Below are 15,202 nucleotides of genomic sequence, written 5' to 3'. Positions count from 1 at the left end.
ACACTAGCACTGCTGATTGAACACAACCCGAGACAGAAATAGTGAAAACTGAAGCCAGTTGGTGGCAACTTGGTATCTTGGTAGGTTAGCACCACACGCGAGGTTTTCATTCGTTCTAGTTGGGTTCAAGATTCGGTGCTAAAAGGCTTGGTGTTCCTGTCTTGCGACGAGCAATTTCACTTTTCAGCGACTGCTAGTCTGCTAGTGCTCAATCAACCGTGGGGTGAGACAATCCAGGAATTATTGTTGGGGAAAGTTGGGGACAACCTGGAGAAGATTGCGAGCATGAGCATTGGTCATGTGTTCTCACTTGACCTCTCCTACGCTACACCCTACGAGGCCAAAGCACTCGCCTAACAGATGCTGAAATCGCTAGATAAATATGCATAGCAACTAAAGGAGAAAGTAGATACACAAGGGCCAACGGCGCCCGCATTTGCTTGTATTGTAATCAATGACAGTCACCACCCAGCAATGGCTGTCGTCCGTTCACCCTAATTACTATTACCGACACCACCATTCTCAGCATCTCCAACCAGCAATACCCACGCAAGCACCCTCCCTATCTCCTTCCCGGAGGCATCCCACCAACTGGTTTCCGCGCAATCGGATCCGGCGCACCCGCATAGTACGGCGACCCCGGCCGACTACTACCCGGCGTACTCTGAGCAGGACTCGGCGACCGTCCTCCATGCAAACGCGCCCGAAGCCTCTCCTGCGCTGACGCAGCCCGCTCCAACGACACCTGGCCCGACATAGACTGGTACGATCCCGCACGCTGGCTAGGTAGCGGCCGCGCCCCGGACGGCTGTCCCATCGGAGGTGTAGGCGATGCCGACGGCGGCGTGGCCATCGAGCCGCCGGGTGCGCTGTGCACCATCGACAGCGGAGCGCCCGCGCTCCCCGGTGTCAGGCGTCCGCGTCGCAGACTGGCGGTTTGTGGTGCGGGCGGCTGTGCTGCTCCCGAGTCGCCCCAGAGATCGCTGAGGCCGCCGCCGCGGCCCTGTGCCGAGGTTGCCATGGCAGGGCCTTGGCCGTAGGTGCCGGGTTGGATCTGGGTGGTCGCGATGGTGCGTGACGGGGCGGGGCTCGGGGCTTTAGGATCGGGCGGCAGCCATGCGGGGTAGGGACGGCCCTTTTCGGCGTAGTAGGCGCGTAGCACATTGGAGATGTGAGAGCAGTCTTCGTTGTCCGGGTCGTCGGCTTCGTCGCCGGAGGTGATGGCGCGGCGGAGGGAGTTCAGGCGCGTGCCAAGATTGGAGATGGCAGAGGAGGAAGTGATCGATGAGAAGTAGGAGGCCATCTTGTAAGCGAGCTTGACGAAATTAGGTATGTGTAGGAAGGTAGGAAAAGACCCAAAGTCCAAGTACCAAACGGCAAAGGTGGTGGGGTCACGGCCGTTGCGGAGCGGATTGGGTGGGTGAGTGGACTGTGCGGACGCAGCAGTCAATATTGATTGGGACGAAAGAAGAAATCAGGATCAAGAGGTTCTGGGAGGAGTCAATCATGGAGCAGTCAATCTTGAATCCAGACTCACTGCCAGAGTGACCTATGGTTGAGTGATTGTCACCAGTTCAGTCTATCTCCGCGTTTCACGCTTGGACTCAGTCACCGCGGCACGTGAGCCTTCATTGGGAGGAGAACATACAGAGGAGTAACTGAACAATTGAAAGACCAACAGATTAATTCATTGATGTCCGTATAAACAAATGAAATTGTAAAGCTCCAATCAAACTGACAATTGCCGCATAACTAGATGCAATGACTGGGTATGACAAGCCCGATCGCAGAAAGTTGTAAAAGAGACCACATAACGCCGTGCACGTAAAGAAGCTATAACAGAATACTTTTCTTTTTCTATATCCTCCAGTGTCCGAGCTATCCCACTGACATCTAGGCAAAGACGCTCTCCTTGCCCACGCCTTCGGTCTCGTACTCGATCTCGACCCGAGGGCCCTTCTTCCGGGGCTTGGCTGGTGGTGCAGCACGCTTTCTCTTGGCTCCAGGCTTGGGCTTCTTGACATCCTCCTCCCCGCTGGAATGAGCGCTGGAATCCTCATCATCACTGTCTTCCTCCTCATCGTCATCGTAGTCATCGCTCGAGTCGGCCGAGTCGCCACCCAACCAGTCCTCAATGTCCTCGAGATCCTCATCCTCCTCGAGATCACTAACATATTCGACTTCGCCAACGCCCTCCTCCTCCTCATCCTCAATCTCCTCGCCATCATCGAGGTCCTCATCCCGCTCACCCTCACCCGTGCGCTCCAAGCCACGCAGCACCTTCTTCCAGATCCCCTCCTCGACATTGAGCGGCCGGTCACCATACGCACCGCTGCGCAACCGCTCAATAAGCTCACGCTCAATAGCCCTCTCCACCTTCGCCGCCGACTCCGCCTTGCGCTCCCTCGTCTCCTCCCTCCGCCGGATCTTCGGCGCCAGCTTCGGCACAATCCGCTCGCCCAGCCGCTCCTCCTCCTTGGCGATCTTGCGCATCCGGATCGCCACCTGCGTCAGCCGTGTGAGCCGCTGCTTGCACTTGTGAATGAGGAACTTGGGCCAGTAGATCAGCCGCTCGTCCAGCTGCTCCAGCGCCTTGGCGTAGTTCGACGATAACCGGATCCGCTCCCAGAGCTTGCTGGGCATGTGGGCGCGCTCGATCGTCTTCATGTACAGGTACATCGCGCCCGTTTCGGGATCAGACCGCACCGTGGCGTACCGCGAGTTGGCCAGCGGGCAGGACTGCCGGTTGCAGAGGCCGCTGACATTGTATTCGTTTCGGCAGAAGTTTTGGCCTTTGGTTGTCCTGATTGTTGCTGGTTAGTGAAAAGAATAAAAAAAAAAACCGTTCTATTCTCTTGCTTTTGCTTCTTTTCTTCTTGCTTTTTTTCACTGCTCGATTTGTTTTCGAAGACAATCGAGGAAATCACTTACTTGAGCTTGTAAGAGCAGAACTGCTGGTTGATAACCTGCCAGACAATCTCATCGGAGGACATGTTGATCAATCGTTACCCGGTAAATGTACCGGATACACCACAACCCTGCGCGTTGAGTGGAAGAATGGGTTTCGCTGCGGCTGGAGCAACTCGAAGTTGATTTTCCTCCGCAAGAGAAAGAAAAAAAAAGTTGCGGCAGCGACCAGTCACGTGGACGCTTGCTTATCGATAGCCCCTTATCGTTATCGACTCTTGTATCCAGCGAACAGCAAACAGTTATTGTGGTTTAGTACGGAGTACTTTAGTTTCAATCAAATTATCGTCGAGATACAGACTACAAGGGTATAAGTATTGCAATCAATCATGTACTCCACCTCGGCATGTACATCTACCATCCTTCCATCTGCAATGGAGCTCCGTCCCACTCCGTCCCGTTCATCATCGCGCCATTAGCAGCAGCCATTTCCGCCTCCTCATTCAGAAGCTCCTCGCCCACGAACCCCCAGCCCATCGCCTCCAGCTCTCGAACAAAGAAGTCCCGTTCCTCCTCCATCAAAGATGCGCGTTCCTCACCACCCATCACGTCCTTGTATCTCCGTAGATGCCACCAGTGGGTCAGACCTCGGAGGGCTTGTTCCAGCGGTAGTGCCTCTTCGACTTCTGCGTCAATGTCCGACCCTGCGAGCCAGTCGTCCCGTAGCTCCGGACGGCAGTAGAGATAGATCGCGGTAATCACGCGCATGTTGCTCTGCCGCCACTTGCGGCCGCAGTAGGGGACCTGGGACTTGAATAGCTTCAACGTGTAGAATCGCAGGTGGGGATCGGGGATCTTGAGTCCCTTTCGGAGAATCGTGCTAGATTTGTACTGGACCAGGAGCAAGCATCTGTGGGCCTTGTCCCGCGTGATCTTCTGCATGATATGCAGGTAATTGATGGCGGAGAAGAAGTTGCGGAATGAGAATTCGGTAATCGGTTCTTTCGGCTGCGATGCGATGGGATACCCCAGTTCGTCAACTTCAGGGCGAGCTTGGCCTTCTACAAATTCTGGAAGGGCTTCTTGGGGTGAAGGTCCCCGCACCGAGGAGGTACCGACGTTCGCGTCAGGGCGCTGGCGGAGAATGGGCGGAGGTACAGCCTCGTCTTCGCTAGCTGACGACTCCTCCTCGGAATTCTCTGCCGAGTCTGGGGGATGGTCTGAGTTAAGGTGACAGAAATGGAAGAACCTTTTTCAAGGTTAGCCGAGTCGATAAAGGGATTGTCTGCGAAGAACCTACCCAAGCTCCTCGCGGTCATTCTTCTGCGCTATTGCCTGGTCGATATCTTGATGCGCAAACATCTTCAAGATCAAAGGCAAATAATTGGAATCGAGCAACAACTGAGTCATATACTCAAACTTGAGTATATCTAAAACCTTGTTAACAAATCGTTTTCCAAAGGCGCAGGCTCTAGGCTTACGGGATCTTTTGAACCATTTCAACATGAGCAAAAGTGATCCAGATATCGCTTTCCCGGTGATCTCCCGCAATCGAAGATTATCCAACTCGTCAATCGCAGCGTCGACGTTAAAGCTCTCTGGGAAGCCATTATGACCAGCTGCAAATCCATTGGGAGCACCGTAACCATCACTAGAAACGATGTTAATGTTTTTATTGCTTCTGCTTTGGCTTGGTTCAGTGTTATTGTGCGTACCCCATAGCGTGTCCATTCTGTCCATTTGCTTGATTAACCATAGCACTGACATTGGTCAAGACGATCTTTAAGAAGACGATAGTGACCGACTGTAGATGCACCAGAACCTGGGACTATTAAAGCGTTAGCATGCCATGTTCCTCACCGACTAGAGTGAACATACATAGAAAGATTCGACGGCATCTAGCCGGCGCTGGATATCCTCATTATCGGTCTCTTTGTGTGGAGCACAGTCCTGGCTCCGTTTTCGGGCGCCTGATAATTTGAGATCCTCCAGATCCTGAGCAATCTCATAGGATAAATCTTCCTCCTCATCAGGCGCACCATCATCCAGATACCATCCACGGTCATACTTCATGAAGCGCTCTCGCTCTTCCCAGAGCTGCCGCATTGCTCGGGTCATTTTCACATGCGTAGAAAAGAGCTTCCCGGCCTCAATGACCGATGCCGGCACATCACTGCCTTCCCACTTCTTTCCTACAAGCGTATCCTGTCGTTCAGTCGTGCCCTTCCCGCCAATATCATTGCTGGAATCATCCAGAGGCGGGTACATAAAGGGAAAATTTTGATTCGTCTGATAGTTCTGCTTCTTCCCAGCTTTCCCCCCTGGCCCTATGGGTGATGGAGGAGGAGACGGAGCCGGAGTCGCAATGTGAACAGACTGGTGAAGGATCGAGCCGTTTCCGCTAGCCATGGAGGGACCAACGCCCGAAAAGAGGCCATTGGATGAGTTCACCCGGTTCGAATGTTGAGGCAGAGGGGGAAGGATCGAATTGCTCTCCAGTTCCAGAGGTACCGCGAGAGGGGGCGGGTTATAAGCAGGGTATTTCGATGTAATTTCTTGTCGAAACAGATGATAATCGAGAGGCGATGCAGTCAAAAATGGTGTTCTTCGGTTCGAGGAATTCTCTCGCGCCTCCATCCGAGGCTCCAACTCTTCTTTCGCCTTCTTTAAGCTCTCGGTGCCTCCGAAAAAGAGAAGCAGTGACTTCCAAAGTAAGAGAATAATCCTGGTCAGCGGAATGTTGGCGGAATCATCCCACCGCAACCGGGCGATGACCTCGACAAGGAACACAGGTAAACTTGGCTTCAAGCCCATAAGTGTGTCGCGCACAGATGTATTCCGGGAATCATGCTTCTCTTGACGTCGGCCGATCTCTACGACTACATACAAGGTCGTCAATACCAGATTGGCCTCGTGCTCAGAAGCGGCAATATCGAGGTTCGACACCGGACCATCCGAGTCGGAGCCCGGTGCGGCCCGTGGCTTCCCCAAAGCATTGCAGAGACATTGTAGCAATGGCTCAAGCCCTGAACATTCATTAACAAGGTTGACGTTCCTCTCCATCCAGGTGATCTGGAGCGATCTGGACTTGGGAGTATCTGTGACAGCCTGCGGAGATAGGGTCTCGGGATACTCAGGAACTGCCCGCCCAGCAGTGCTACCCCATTCGCCAGTCACAGTATAGCATATGATTTCTAAGGCTTCATTGCGAACAGGGAGCTCGGTTTCCTGCAAAGCATCGATCATCTGGGCCATGAACGATTTCCGTAAGTCATAAGAGGCATCAATCCACGATAGTCGCACGGATACGGCAGGCTGGTCCTCACAAAAAGCAGCCCACTTCTGCTCGAATGCCGATTTCATGCCACTGAGCATGACCCGGTCAAACTCGCTGTACTGGAACCATTCTTCAATCTCCTCGACAAGCGGTTGCGAGTCAGCATACTCAAATGCATAGGCAGGCTGATCCACTTTCGGCATCTCCTGCACGAGCTGTCTCAACTGCGCCAGACTCAACGAGTCTGGCGGTCTTTCTGAGCTCTGCTGCCCCGGTGCTGGAGGCGGAGGCTGTAAAGGCGGCGGGGGCGCTGATCCATCTCGACGCAATTCTGGGCGCCTGGAGGATTTGGGCTTGTGCTCTTGCAGCCCATTCTGGAGAGGAGCAGCCGCGTTGGAGGCCTGATCTTGACGCAGTCCTTCCGCAACCTCCTCCATCAGCTGTTCATCCGACAGGGTGGTGATGTCGGTTCCAGTTTGGTCGACTTCATCAGCCTTGACGATGTGATGTTCCTCCATCGCGGACCTTTCAGGTGTTCCAGCTTCATCCATTCTTGGAAATTTATTTGTTGGGTTCCCAGTGAGTCACGGGAAGAGAATCGATAGTAGGAAATGTCACTAAGAGAGCAAAAAACAAGGGTATCTTCAAAGCACGACCAATACAACGAAAGAGAAAGGAAAATGATGGGCATAAAATCTAAGAATCGTAAAAGAAAAGAGTTCGTCTTGACATTGTTATCAGTAAGAAAGATTCATCCTGTACGGCAACTCTAACACATTTGCAACAATAATACATGGGAGATGTCAAAAGTATCTCTGGCGGTGGACGAGCCACGATGGGGATCACGTGACAATGTTCTCAACTATGCAAGAAGCACTACGCCGACATATTGTCAGTTGAATCAGAATACGGTGCCTTTCATGATGAAATCAAATTGATAAACCCAGTTCGCTGGGCCCTGGGGGCCTATTTTGAATGTCAAACTACCGGGATGTAGGTCATAGCATGATAGAACAAGCGTAGAGAAGACTACACGGTGGTCTTCTTGATGGCGGTCAGCTAGAAGACTGGAGTATACATGTATTATGAGCATATCATGTGCTTGGGAACGCCAGAAACGGGTATCACAAAATGGACCAGCGAACGAAAAAAATCTCCACCTGTCTGATCGGAGAATGCTTCAAAGAGATACCAAAAGTTGAGGCACGCCAGCCGCTAATCCGACTTGGGTGGCCGACGCTTACTGTGACCCGGCCGCTTTAACTTTCGCTGCGCTTCCCACTGCTGCCATCCGGCTTCTGTGAGATCTTGACTCACCACCAAGTCCCGAAGTCGGGCTAGACGGGATACCCCCAAGTCCAAGGCCCACTCAATGTATCCATTCGCCCGTAAAACCCCCGTCACGAGGTACCAAGATACTGCGCAAAAGACTCCAGCAGCACATCCTGCCAGCACTTGTCGGGGAGTATGATAGTTCAGGTAAATGCGGCTCACGGCCACCGCACTGGCTCCGAGGCACAGGCCGATGGCCAGGACGACCCGCATGAGAAAGTAGGATGTGGAATCGGGATTCGGAACGTGCCGAACGAGGAGAAATAGGCTCAGATAGACGGCGAAGAATGCGACGAATTGGGCATGAGATGATGGCATACCATAACCCTTGCCGAACATCTCTGAGGTCGACCCATTGGTTAGCATCGATCAGGAATCATGACTGCTAAGGTCCTCGCATACGCTTCGGTCGTTCCTCTTTGATGATCCGCTTGAGAACGAAATTCAGTGCCTCACAGCCCAGTTGACCGGCAAACATCAAGCCCACCTCCACTTCCCTCGAGGCCCAGATTAGAGTCACGTAGGCGACGCATAGTGCTTGTGGGACCAGAGCAAGCCAGGCCGATAGGAAGGAAAGGGGATCCTCGGGGTTCTGGTCATCATGGTGTACATGGTCAGTTTCTTGATTCGGTCTCCGCTCTAGTATGAATGAGAGATGACATGACCTACATAATGTACGTGGGTTAATGATAACGAAACTAGCGGAGTTTCTTCCATCTTGGCTTGGTGAAGATTCGGGGGATCTGTTGTTGTGAAGTTTGGATGAGCAAGGGATCGTAGATTCGTTCTTTATACAGATAGATAGAGGATCAAATAGAATTCGAGAAGAACAGCATGATGAAGTGTCAAGATGACCCCAAAAAAACTATTGACACTCAACCCTGGAGCACATTTCCACCGAGGGAGCGACTGCAGGGAAGGTCACTATTCCGATATGATTCCCATCCAGATCGAGAGTTACAACGCCAGGACGCGGGATTGCCGCTTTAAGAATGCTTATCCCATCCGCTTTTATCGAAGCCTCAAACAGCACTGGAAATGAGGGGGAGGGGATGCCTTATAACATACCCAGTACGAATATCAACAACAACAAGAATCAGAGCACTGTGTCTACAGAGTAATAATAGCAGGACAGATTATCAATCGGAATGACCTGGTCAAGTAGACAGAAACGTATAGATAATCAATGCCGCTGGCTTAGTGTAAGAACAGAGAGACAGGATGCAGTGGCAGCAACAAATAACAATGGGCAGCAACAGTTCCTTTTTTTTTTTTTTTTTTTTTTGATGCCCCATTTTTTCAGCTCGTTTTGATTACTTCTGAGTCACTGCGACTGCTACTACTAAATATCTCATCTTCCTGCTTCTTCTCTTCTCTTCTTTTCTTTCTTCCCTGGAGTTCCTCCATCGTCCTCCTGTCGACCTACACTTGCTTGATATCAGCCTCCTTTTCCCGCTACTCGTGTCGGCTTTCTTATCTCTCTCTTTATCATGATGCACTTTCCCCCGCGTTCCTCTCATCCAGAATTTTTATTCTCGTACTCTTACTCTTCTTCTTCTCCTTCTTCCTATACTTCTACTACTACACCTTCATCATCTGCATTGTTGTCGTGGTTATCGTCATCGCCGTTGACAACACAGGCCGCCACTAATCGCGTTTTGGTCACCTTGAATTCTTCTGGTTTGAGGGTGTCGTTACCTCCATGAGCCTGGTGACCTTATTCCTATAACATACACAGTATACCGTAAGTCGCTCCCCTTTCGTTATTGGTCTTTCCTCTAGCCATTTGACTAATCCGTGATTATCCCACATGGATGGATAGGCTTCTCGTTTGTCTCTTTTTTTTCTTTCCCGATAGTTACTATACCCGTCGCCCCTCCCGTCGCTTGCCACCAACTTCATCCTTTCTTAAGAATCCACCACAATTGAGATCTCTTGTGGGGAAGATTATAGACGGCACGAGATTCCCAATTCTTGGTATATACTATGGTCTTGTTTGGAACCACCCCATCCAATCTCCGCCTCGCCACTTGATATATCTTCTTATCACGATACTCTTTTTTTTTTTTTCCTTTACCTCTCGTGCATTCATACACCGTGACTCTTCCGTCGATCCGCTCGCTTCAGGGCCCTCTTCGCAATGACCGAGTCCGATTTCTACTCGGAAGATGAACGCTCCGTCGAGCTTTCATCCATCGCTGCTATCTTCCCAGAGATCAAGGTCGACCCTGCTTTTCCCTTCAGAGCCTCTTTAGATATCCCCGTCAAGCCTTCGATACCTCTACCTGTGTGCTTCCAACAACAAATAGACAGCGGGTTTCCAACCGTCCTGACCCCTCCTACATCCCTAGATGCTAGTGAAGTCGGACTCGGCTTTGCGGCGAAAACCGGACTCGACACATCGGCCGTGGATCTTGACCGCGATGTTCATACCCTCTCACACCTCCCACCACTCAGTCTGGAGATCGATCTCCCGGAGGGCTATCCCTCCCAAAATCCACCAAGGTTCAAACTTGATACCAACCCACCATGGCTTCCGTCCTCGATCAACTCACGGCTAGTGGAAGATGGCAAACGTCTTTGGGAAGAATGCGGGAAGGATCAGGTCGTGTTTACCTACATTGATCACCTTCAACAACTAGCGGATTCAGCATTCGGGATTAGCGACATTGCTGACCATGAAGTGCAGCTTCCCCGCGACCTCAAGATCGCTCTGTTGGATTTCAACAACAAGGCTGAGCGGGAGAAATTCGAGCAAGAGACCTTCGAATGCGGGGTTTGTCTTGAGCCAAAGAAGGGATCCGTTTGCCACCGCCTGCTGTCGTGCGGGCATGTCTTTTGCGTGCCCTGTCTGCAGAATTTCTACAACAGTTGTATCACGGAGGGCGATGTGGACAGTGTCAAATGTCTGGCCCCCAATTGTGCCAAAGGGAAAGACGATGCCCCCGGTCCTAACAGCGGCGGGAAAAAGCGGAAGAAGCATGACCGGACCCTCAACCCCAGTGAGCTACTCCAGATTCCACTGGAGCAGGAAACCGTACAGCGCTATGTTCTTCTGAAACGGAAAAAGAAACTCGAGTCCGATAAATCAACTATTTACTGCCCCCGGCAATGGTGCCAGGGCGCTGCTCGATCCAAGAAGCATCCGAAACCCATTGACCCTCTGGCAATTGATGACTCGTCTGATGATGATGAAGACGAGGTTGTGTTCGATCCCGAGGGAGATGAAACTCAACTGCCTCCCATGGCGGATCGCGTTGCCATCTGCGAGGATTGCAACTATGCCTTCTGCTGTGTGTGCAAAAAGGGGTGGCATGGGGAATTAGTATGGTGCTTCCCTCGCCGAACAGCTGAGCTATCAGCCGAAGAAAAAGCGACGGAGGAATATCTTCGGCTTTATACCTCGCCTTGCCCAACATGCAATGCCCCTTGCCAAAAACGCATGGGCTGCAACCATATGATATGTTTCAAGTGCAACACCCACTTTTGCTATCTCTGTTCGAGCTGGCTGTGCGAAGACGATCCTTATCGACATTTTAACGATACCAACAGCCAATGTTACAACCGGTTGTGGGATCTGGAGGGTGGCGACGGCCTCAACCCCGAAGGAGCCGAAGTTCTCCATCAGGTCCCCAACGAATTATTAGTGTTTGAGGATCCAAGTGACGACGAAGATGGCCCTATCCTGGGCTTCGACGACGGCGATAATGAAGTGAGACGCCGAAGGCGACCACCGCCGCCGGCTCCAGTACCGCCACGAGTCAATCAGGCAGCGGGCGGTGCTGGTCATCGTGAGCCTGGAAATGATGCCAATGGCCTAGATGCGGCAGGCAGGGCCGCCGCCGCGGAACGACAAGCGCAAGCTCGAGCGATGGCCGAGGTGCGAGCACGCCCCGTAGCCGATCGACCCCCGCCCCGGCCCGATGCACAAGCTATAGCCCAACCGCCTCGAGCAGGGCGAGTCCACCGACCAGCTCTCCAACGATTCCTGGACTTGGTCCAAAACGACCGTGAAGACGAATGGGACAGCGATGAACTGGATGATGATTTTTAAAACTCAACTATTGCCACGATATACACGAGAACAAGACTTGTTCCACGACCTTTATACATGCCAGCCTTCACGAATTCAATTCTTGGAAAACGATCCATTGCATCTTGCATTTTCCTTTCTATACCAACGTTACGATGACTTTGATGTTCCATATTTGCATCTCCTGAATCTCTATTATTGTCAGCGGCATCAACTACTTCTAGCATTGCGTGTTTTTTCTCAAAAAGCTATACCTCTGCCACAATATTGTGTAAATATCTTAGATGTACAAATCTCAGAAACTACTTTCAGTTTCCTGTTCAGCTCTAATGAGCACTCGACTCACAAAATGAATTTTCAAACATTGAAAGGTCAATCACAGGCTGGAAGTATAGTAGCAAAATGCAAAGTATATCTTGTCCTATAAACCTCTTGACAAGTCGACATGCTCTTGAGCTCCAAACACCCACTGATCCTTACGGGATACATTGCCCAGTCCAAAGAGATACACTTTTCTGAAGAAGAAGGATATATGAACAAAGGAGTAAAGAGACACAATAGCAAGTGTAAAACTACTACATGTATCAACGTCAATGCGCACGCCATTTTCACTACCAGATACAACCACTCTTCCACAAGCAATAAGGATGAAAGCACGCGCAGATGCAGAAAATCAGACGTATATTTAATAGCTTAGGCAGTGTTTCAAATGATGAGAATTTCATCTTCCTCCATCCCATCTTCCCCGGCCCTTTCTCTCGTGTTCCAGTCGTACCAGAACTCATAGCTCATCACGCTATGATCATCGTACATGAGCAGCAGGCGATAGCGACGCGAAGGGTTCCAACCGCGCCAGGGCTCGTCGGGCTTATAGGCGCGCGTGGCCCTAGCATGGCACTCGGGCAAGGTGAGCGGGTATTGTCGTTCGCGTGCTGCGGCGGAGAGTCTCAAGCCGGGGCCGAAGGGGAATGTCGGGCTCTGTTTCTCGTGGGTAGATGGGTGTCCTGGATTTCCGTCCCGGCTAGAGTGTGGGAATGTGGTGTTGTTGCTGCGGTCGTGGTTTAGACTCCTGAATCTGAAAACTGCGTCTGTGCTGTCGGCCCCGTGGCGGGGGATATATGGTACATCGGAGGGTATCTCGAACCCCTGCATGGGGCTGACGGCCATGCCGAGCAGCGGGACCAGGGGCCGGTCGCCGAATTTCTCTTGGCTCTCGAACGGGACGATCCAATCGACTCTGAGAGACAGCCCAGACTGCTGGGACTGCGTAAGAGCTATCACCGCTGCACGGCCTTTCTGAGAAGCCGCAATCACGATACCGTGCTCGGGGATGTACTTAACCATGTTGAAGCGGTCGCACGCCCGTAGGGACACAATCGGCCGCGTGAATGTTTGCCGTAACGGAGAACCACACATGACACTTGCGTGTGGTGCTAGAGGGTGAGGAAGCAGGCGGATATCTGTTTGCGAAAAATGTAGAATCGGAAAATACAATTGGAAGAGAGCTGGAGCCAGTGATCCGCTGTGTCAGCACACGAGCCTATAGCTTGAAGGGGATCAACAGGGGATCGCATACGATCAGAAATCGGGTATGAAGCTACTTCTGCAGCAGAGAGAGCATCGCTGTCGGAAGAATGGCCCTCAGTATCCTCCATCTCATCGTCGCTATCGTCAACATTATCGGCGTCTTCAATATCGGCGTCTTCAATATCGGAGTAATCCAGGTCGTCATCAAAGTACTCTTCAGCTCCAGGGATATCTCCGCCCAAAGCCTCCAGAAGCGCAAATTGAAGAAATTCTGCGGTTGTGAGAGGACCGTGACCGTGCCGACGGCGGATTTCGTCCATCCCCTGGCCAAATCGGTCCAGAGCATCGTCACCGTGCAGGCCATTGGCATCCTGTCCTGTAGCTTGCTGGTTTCTACCGGACTCCATCCCAGTGCTACGACTGTCGCTATTTTCATCCTCGCGAGCAGAACCATCCACTGCACGGTGGCTGAGAGTGTCGGCTAATTCCGAAGGCCAATTGCTTTGTCGGGCTGATCTCATGCTTTCGGAAGAAGTACTGTAGCTCGAGTGCTGACTTTCATTCATTGCCGGGCCATCTTCGACCATAGAATCGGCGCCGCAATTGCTTGCAAAGCGAGGGAAGCGCGTGCGGTTGTCGATGCGGCAATCTGCTCCGAAGATATCCGGCAAAGTTGGCTGATCAGGCTGAGGCCTAGACGCAGGTGGGAAATAGCTGTAAACATGTGATACGTCTGGTACATGGTTGCTCAGTTTTGTGATATTGAGAAATGCCTGGCCACGCTTCGTCCGGCGCACAGGCTGACCACCACATGCCTTTTCAGTTGATTTGGCTAGGTGAAAACTGCGTGGATCAAGAGCAAGGACTGTCCAACCTCTTTCACTGCTATAGGTCCCAAAGGTTAGCACATAGATTCGAAGCATTAGGAAATCATTTTTTCTCACTCGTTACGCAAGCTTTCAGGGAAGGACCTGAAGCTAGTTTCGTTGAAGTGATACACGTTGAACGGGCCAAGGCTCTCCCATATCTTCCAAACCAGGAGCTTGTTATCAATATCGGTACTGACCATCCACGTTCCATTAGGATCGAGATCAGAATTATAGAATGAGACAGATGGTATGTTTGAGAAGTGGCCTGTGTACGTAAGCTTGATGTTCCTTGTGCGGTGCTTGTCTGGCATCAGCCGTTGTAGCTGCGAAAATTGTTCATTGCTCCTGATATCCAACCAAGTCTGATCGTAGTCTGTAAAATCATACTCCTCCTCAATCTGCTGACTTGAACTGCAGTCATCTTGAGAAGTAGGATTCACTAATGCAAACGCAAAGACAGTGACAAGCCCAGTGTTCGCGCTTACAGCGATGAGCCGCGCGAATTTGTGTATCGCCAGTCCCCAGGCACTGGCTTCCACATATTCAACAAAGAACGGGTCGACTTGGGAGTCATCAAGCGGGCGCTTATTTTTACGTTCCCCAGCCCGCTTTAGAGCCGAGAAGATTGCCTCGACGCGGTAGCCACAAACATTCCCGGAATCAGTGACAAGCAGCAAGACTTCCTCACGACCGAGATCATCCACAAGGATATTATTGATAGCATGCGGGGCGTTTGGTGAGATGTAGCCACTGCCATGGATCTCTTTCATTACTGGAGTTATGATCATCTCGGGTTCAGAGCCGAGCATCTGAAACGAGCCGGCAGGCTCCCAGACGTAGATTTGATGACGGTACGCAACAAACAGTAGGTTACGACGTTGAGACAATGCGGTCTATGGGTACATCAATACGATGATCTGGCAGGGTATACAAATAGAGCTCTGGCTTACAAGATTGTTTCGCCATGTTGCCGTCCGAGGAGGACCGGAATCTGTTCTTCAACGCCACCAGTGTCACTCAAAGTAGTTGCACAAACTGCAGAGGTCAACTTACGCCGAGAACTATGAAAAAAATTAGCCAAAGTCATTCGATATCACAGAAAAGAATAGTATGCGACGCACTCTCTTTGATCCTTTTTCGACATTGAGTGGTCGGAGATGTAGGCCGTCTCCAGGACGAGGCCCTCTATCAGAGCTGTTTTGAGATGCCATGATCGACAAAATACGATAACATTTATTGATATGAGAGTAAATACTG

The 15,202-nt window shown here is 51.5% G+C and overlaps 6 protein-coding genes across 6 annotated transcripts, besides 2 other annotated features; 1 reads left to right on the top strand and 5 right to left on the bottom strand.

Annotated features, from left to right (window-relative positions):
- Positions 1-562: 562 nt before the first annotated feature.
- On the bottom strand, positions 563-1,303 carry ACLA_096590 (uncharacterized protein; the record flags this gene model as incomplete). The annotated part of the gene is made up of 1 exon (XM_001270151.1): positions 563-1,303. The coding sequence occupies one exon, from the start codon at positions 1,301-1,303 to the stop codon at positions 563-565; it is 741 nt and encodes a 246-aa protein (XP_001270152.1).
- Positions 1,304-1,893: 590 nt separating this feature from the next.
- On the bottom strand, positions 1,894-2,993 carry ACLA_096580 (66S preribosome component MAK16; the record flags this gene model as incomplete). Its single annotated transcript, XM_001270150.1, has 2 exons — positions 1,894-2,803; positions 2,932-2,993. 2 exons carry the CDS (start codon positions 2,991-2,993, stop codon positions 1,894-1,896), a joined length of 972 nt encoding a protein of 323 aa, XP_001270151.1.
- A 328-nt stretch (positions 2,994-3,321) lies between these two features.
- Positions 3,322-6,735, bottom strand: ACLA_096570 (FAR11/STRIP family protein; the record flags this gene model as incomplete). The annotated part of the gene is made up of 5 exons (XM_001270149.1): positions 3,322-4,156; positions 4,208-4,337; positions 4,389-4,591; positions 4,623-4,735; positions 4,786-6,735. The coding sequence occupies 5 exons, from the start codon at positions 6,733-6,735 to the stop codon at positions 3,322-3,324; spliced, it is 3,231 nt and encodes a 1,076-aa protein (XP_001270150.1).
- A 664-nt stretch (positions 6,736-7,399) lies between these two features.
- Positions 7,400-8,233, bottom strand: ACLA_096560 (phosphatase PAP2 family protein; the record flags this gene model as incomplete). The annotated part of the gene is made up of 3 exons (XM_001270148.1): positions 7,400-7,857; positions 7,919-8,108; positions 8,186-8,233. The coding sequence occupies 3 exons, from the start codon at positions 8,231-8,233 to the stop codon at positions 7,400-7,402; spliced, it is 696 nt and encodes a 231-aa protein (XP_001270149.1).
- A 546-nt stretch (positions 8,234-8,779) lies between these two features.
- Positions 8,780-8,801: a microsatellite.
- An 855-nt stretch (positions 8,802-9,656) lies between these two features.
- ACLA_096550 (RBR-type E3 ubiquitin transferase) lies at positions 9,657-11,570 on the top strand (the record flags this gene model as incomplete). The annotated part of the gene is made up of 1 exon (XM_001270147.1): positions 9,657-11,570. The coding sequence occupies one exon, from the start codon at positions 9,657-9,659 to the stop codon at positions 11,568-11,570; it is 1,914 nt and encodes a 637-aa protein (XP_001270148.1).
- A 684-nt stretch (positions 11,571-12,254) lies between these two features.
- ACLA_096540 (uncharacterized protein) lies at positions 12,255-15,156 on the bottom strand (the record flags this gene model as incomplete). The annotated part of the gene is made up of 6 exons (XM_001270146.1): positions 12,255-13,009; positions 13,126-13,961; positions 14,021-14,838; positions 14,896-14,941; positions 14,999-15,006; positions 15,067-15,156. 6 exons carry the CDS (start codon positions 15,154-15,156, stop codon positions 12,255-12,257), a joined length of 2,553 nt encoding a protein of 850 aa, XP_001270147.1.
- Positions 13,229-13,263: a microsatellite.
- Positions 15,157-15,202: the final 46 nt, after the last annotated feature.

This window comes from Aspergillus clavatus, genomic scaffold (assembly GCF_000002715.2).
Source record: "Aspergillus clavatus NRRL 1 1099423829804 genomic scaffold, whole genome shotgun sequence".
Lineage (NCBI taxonomy): Eukaryota > Fungi > Ascomycota > Eurotiomycetes > Eurotiales > Aspergillaceae > Aspergillus > Aspergillus clavatus.
This window is presented reverse-complemented; position numbering and strand designations above follow the sequence as displayed.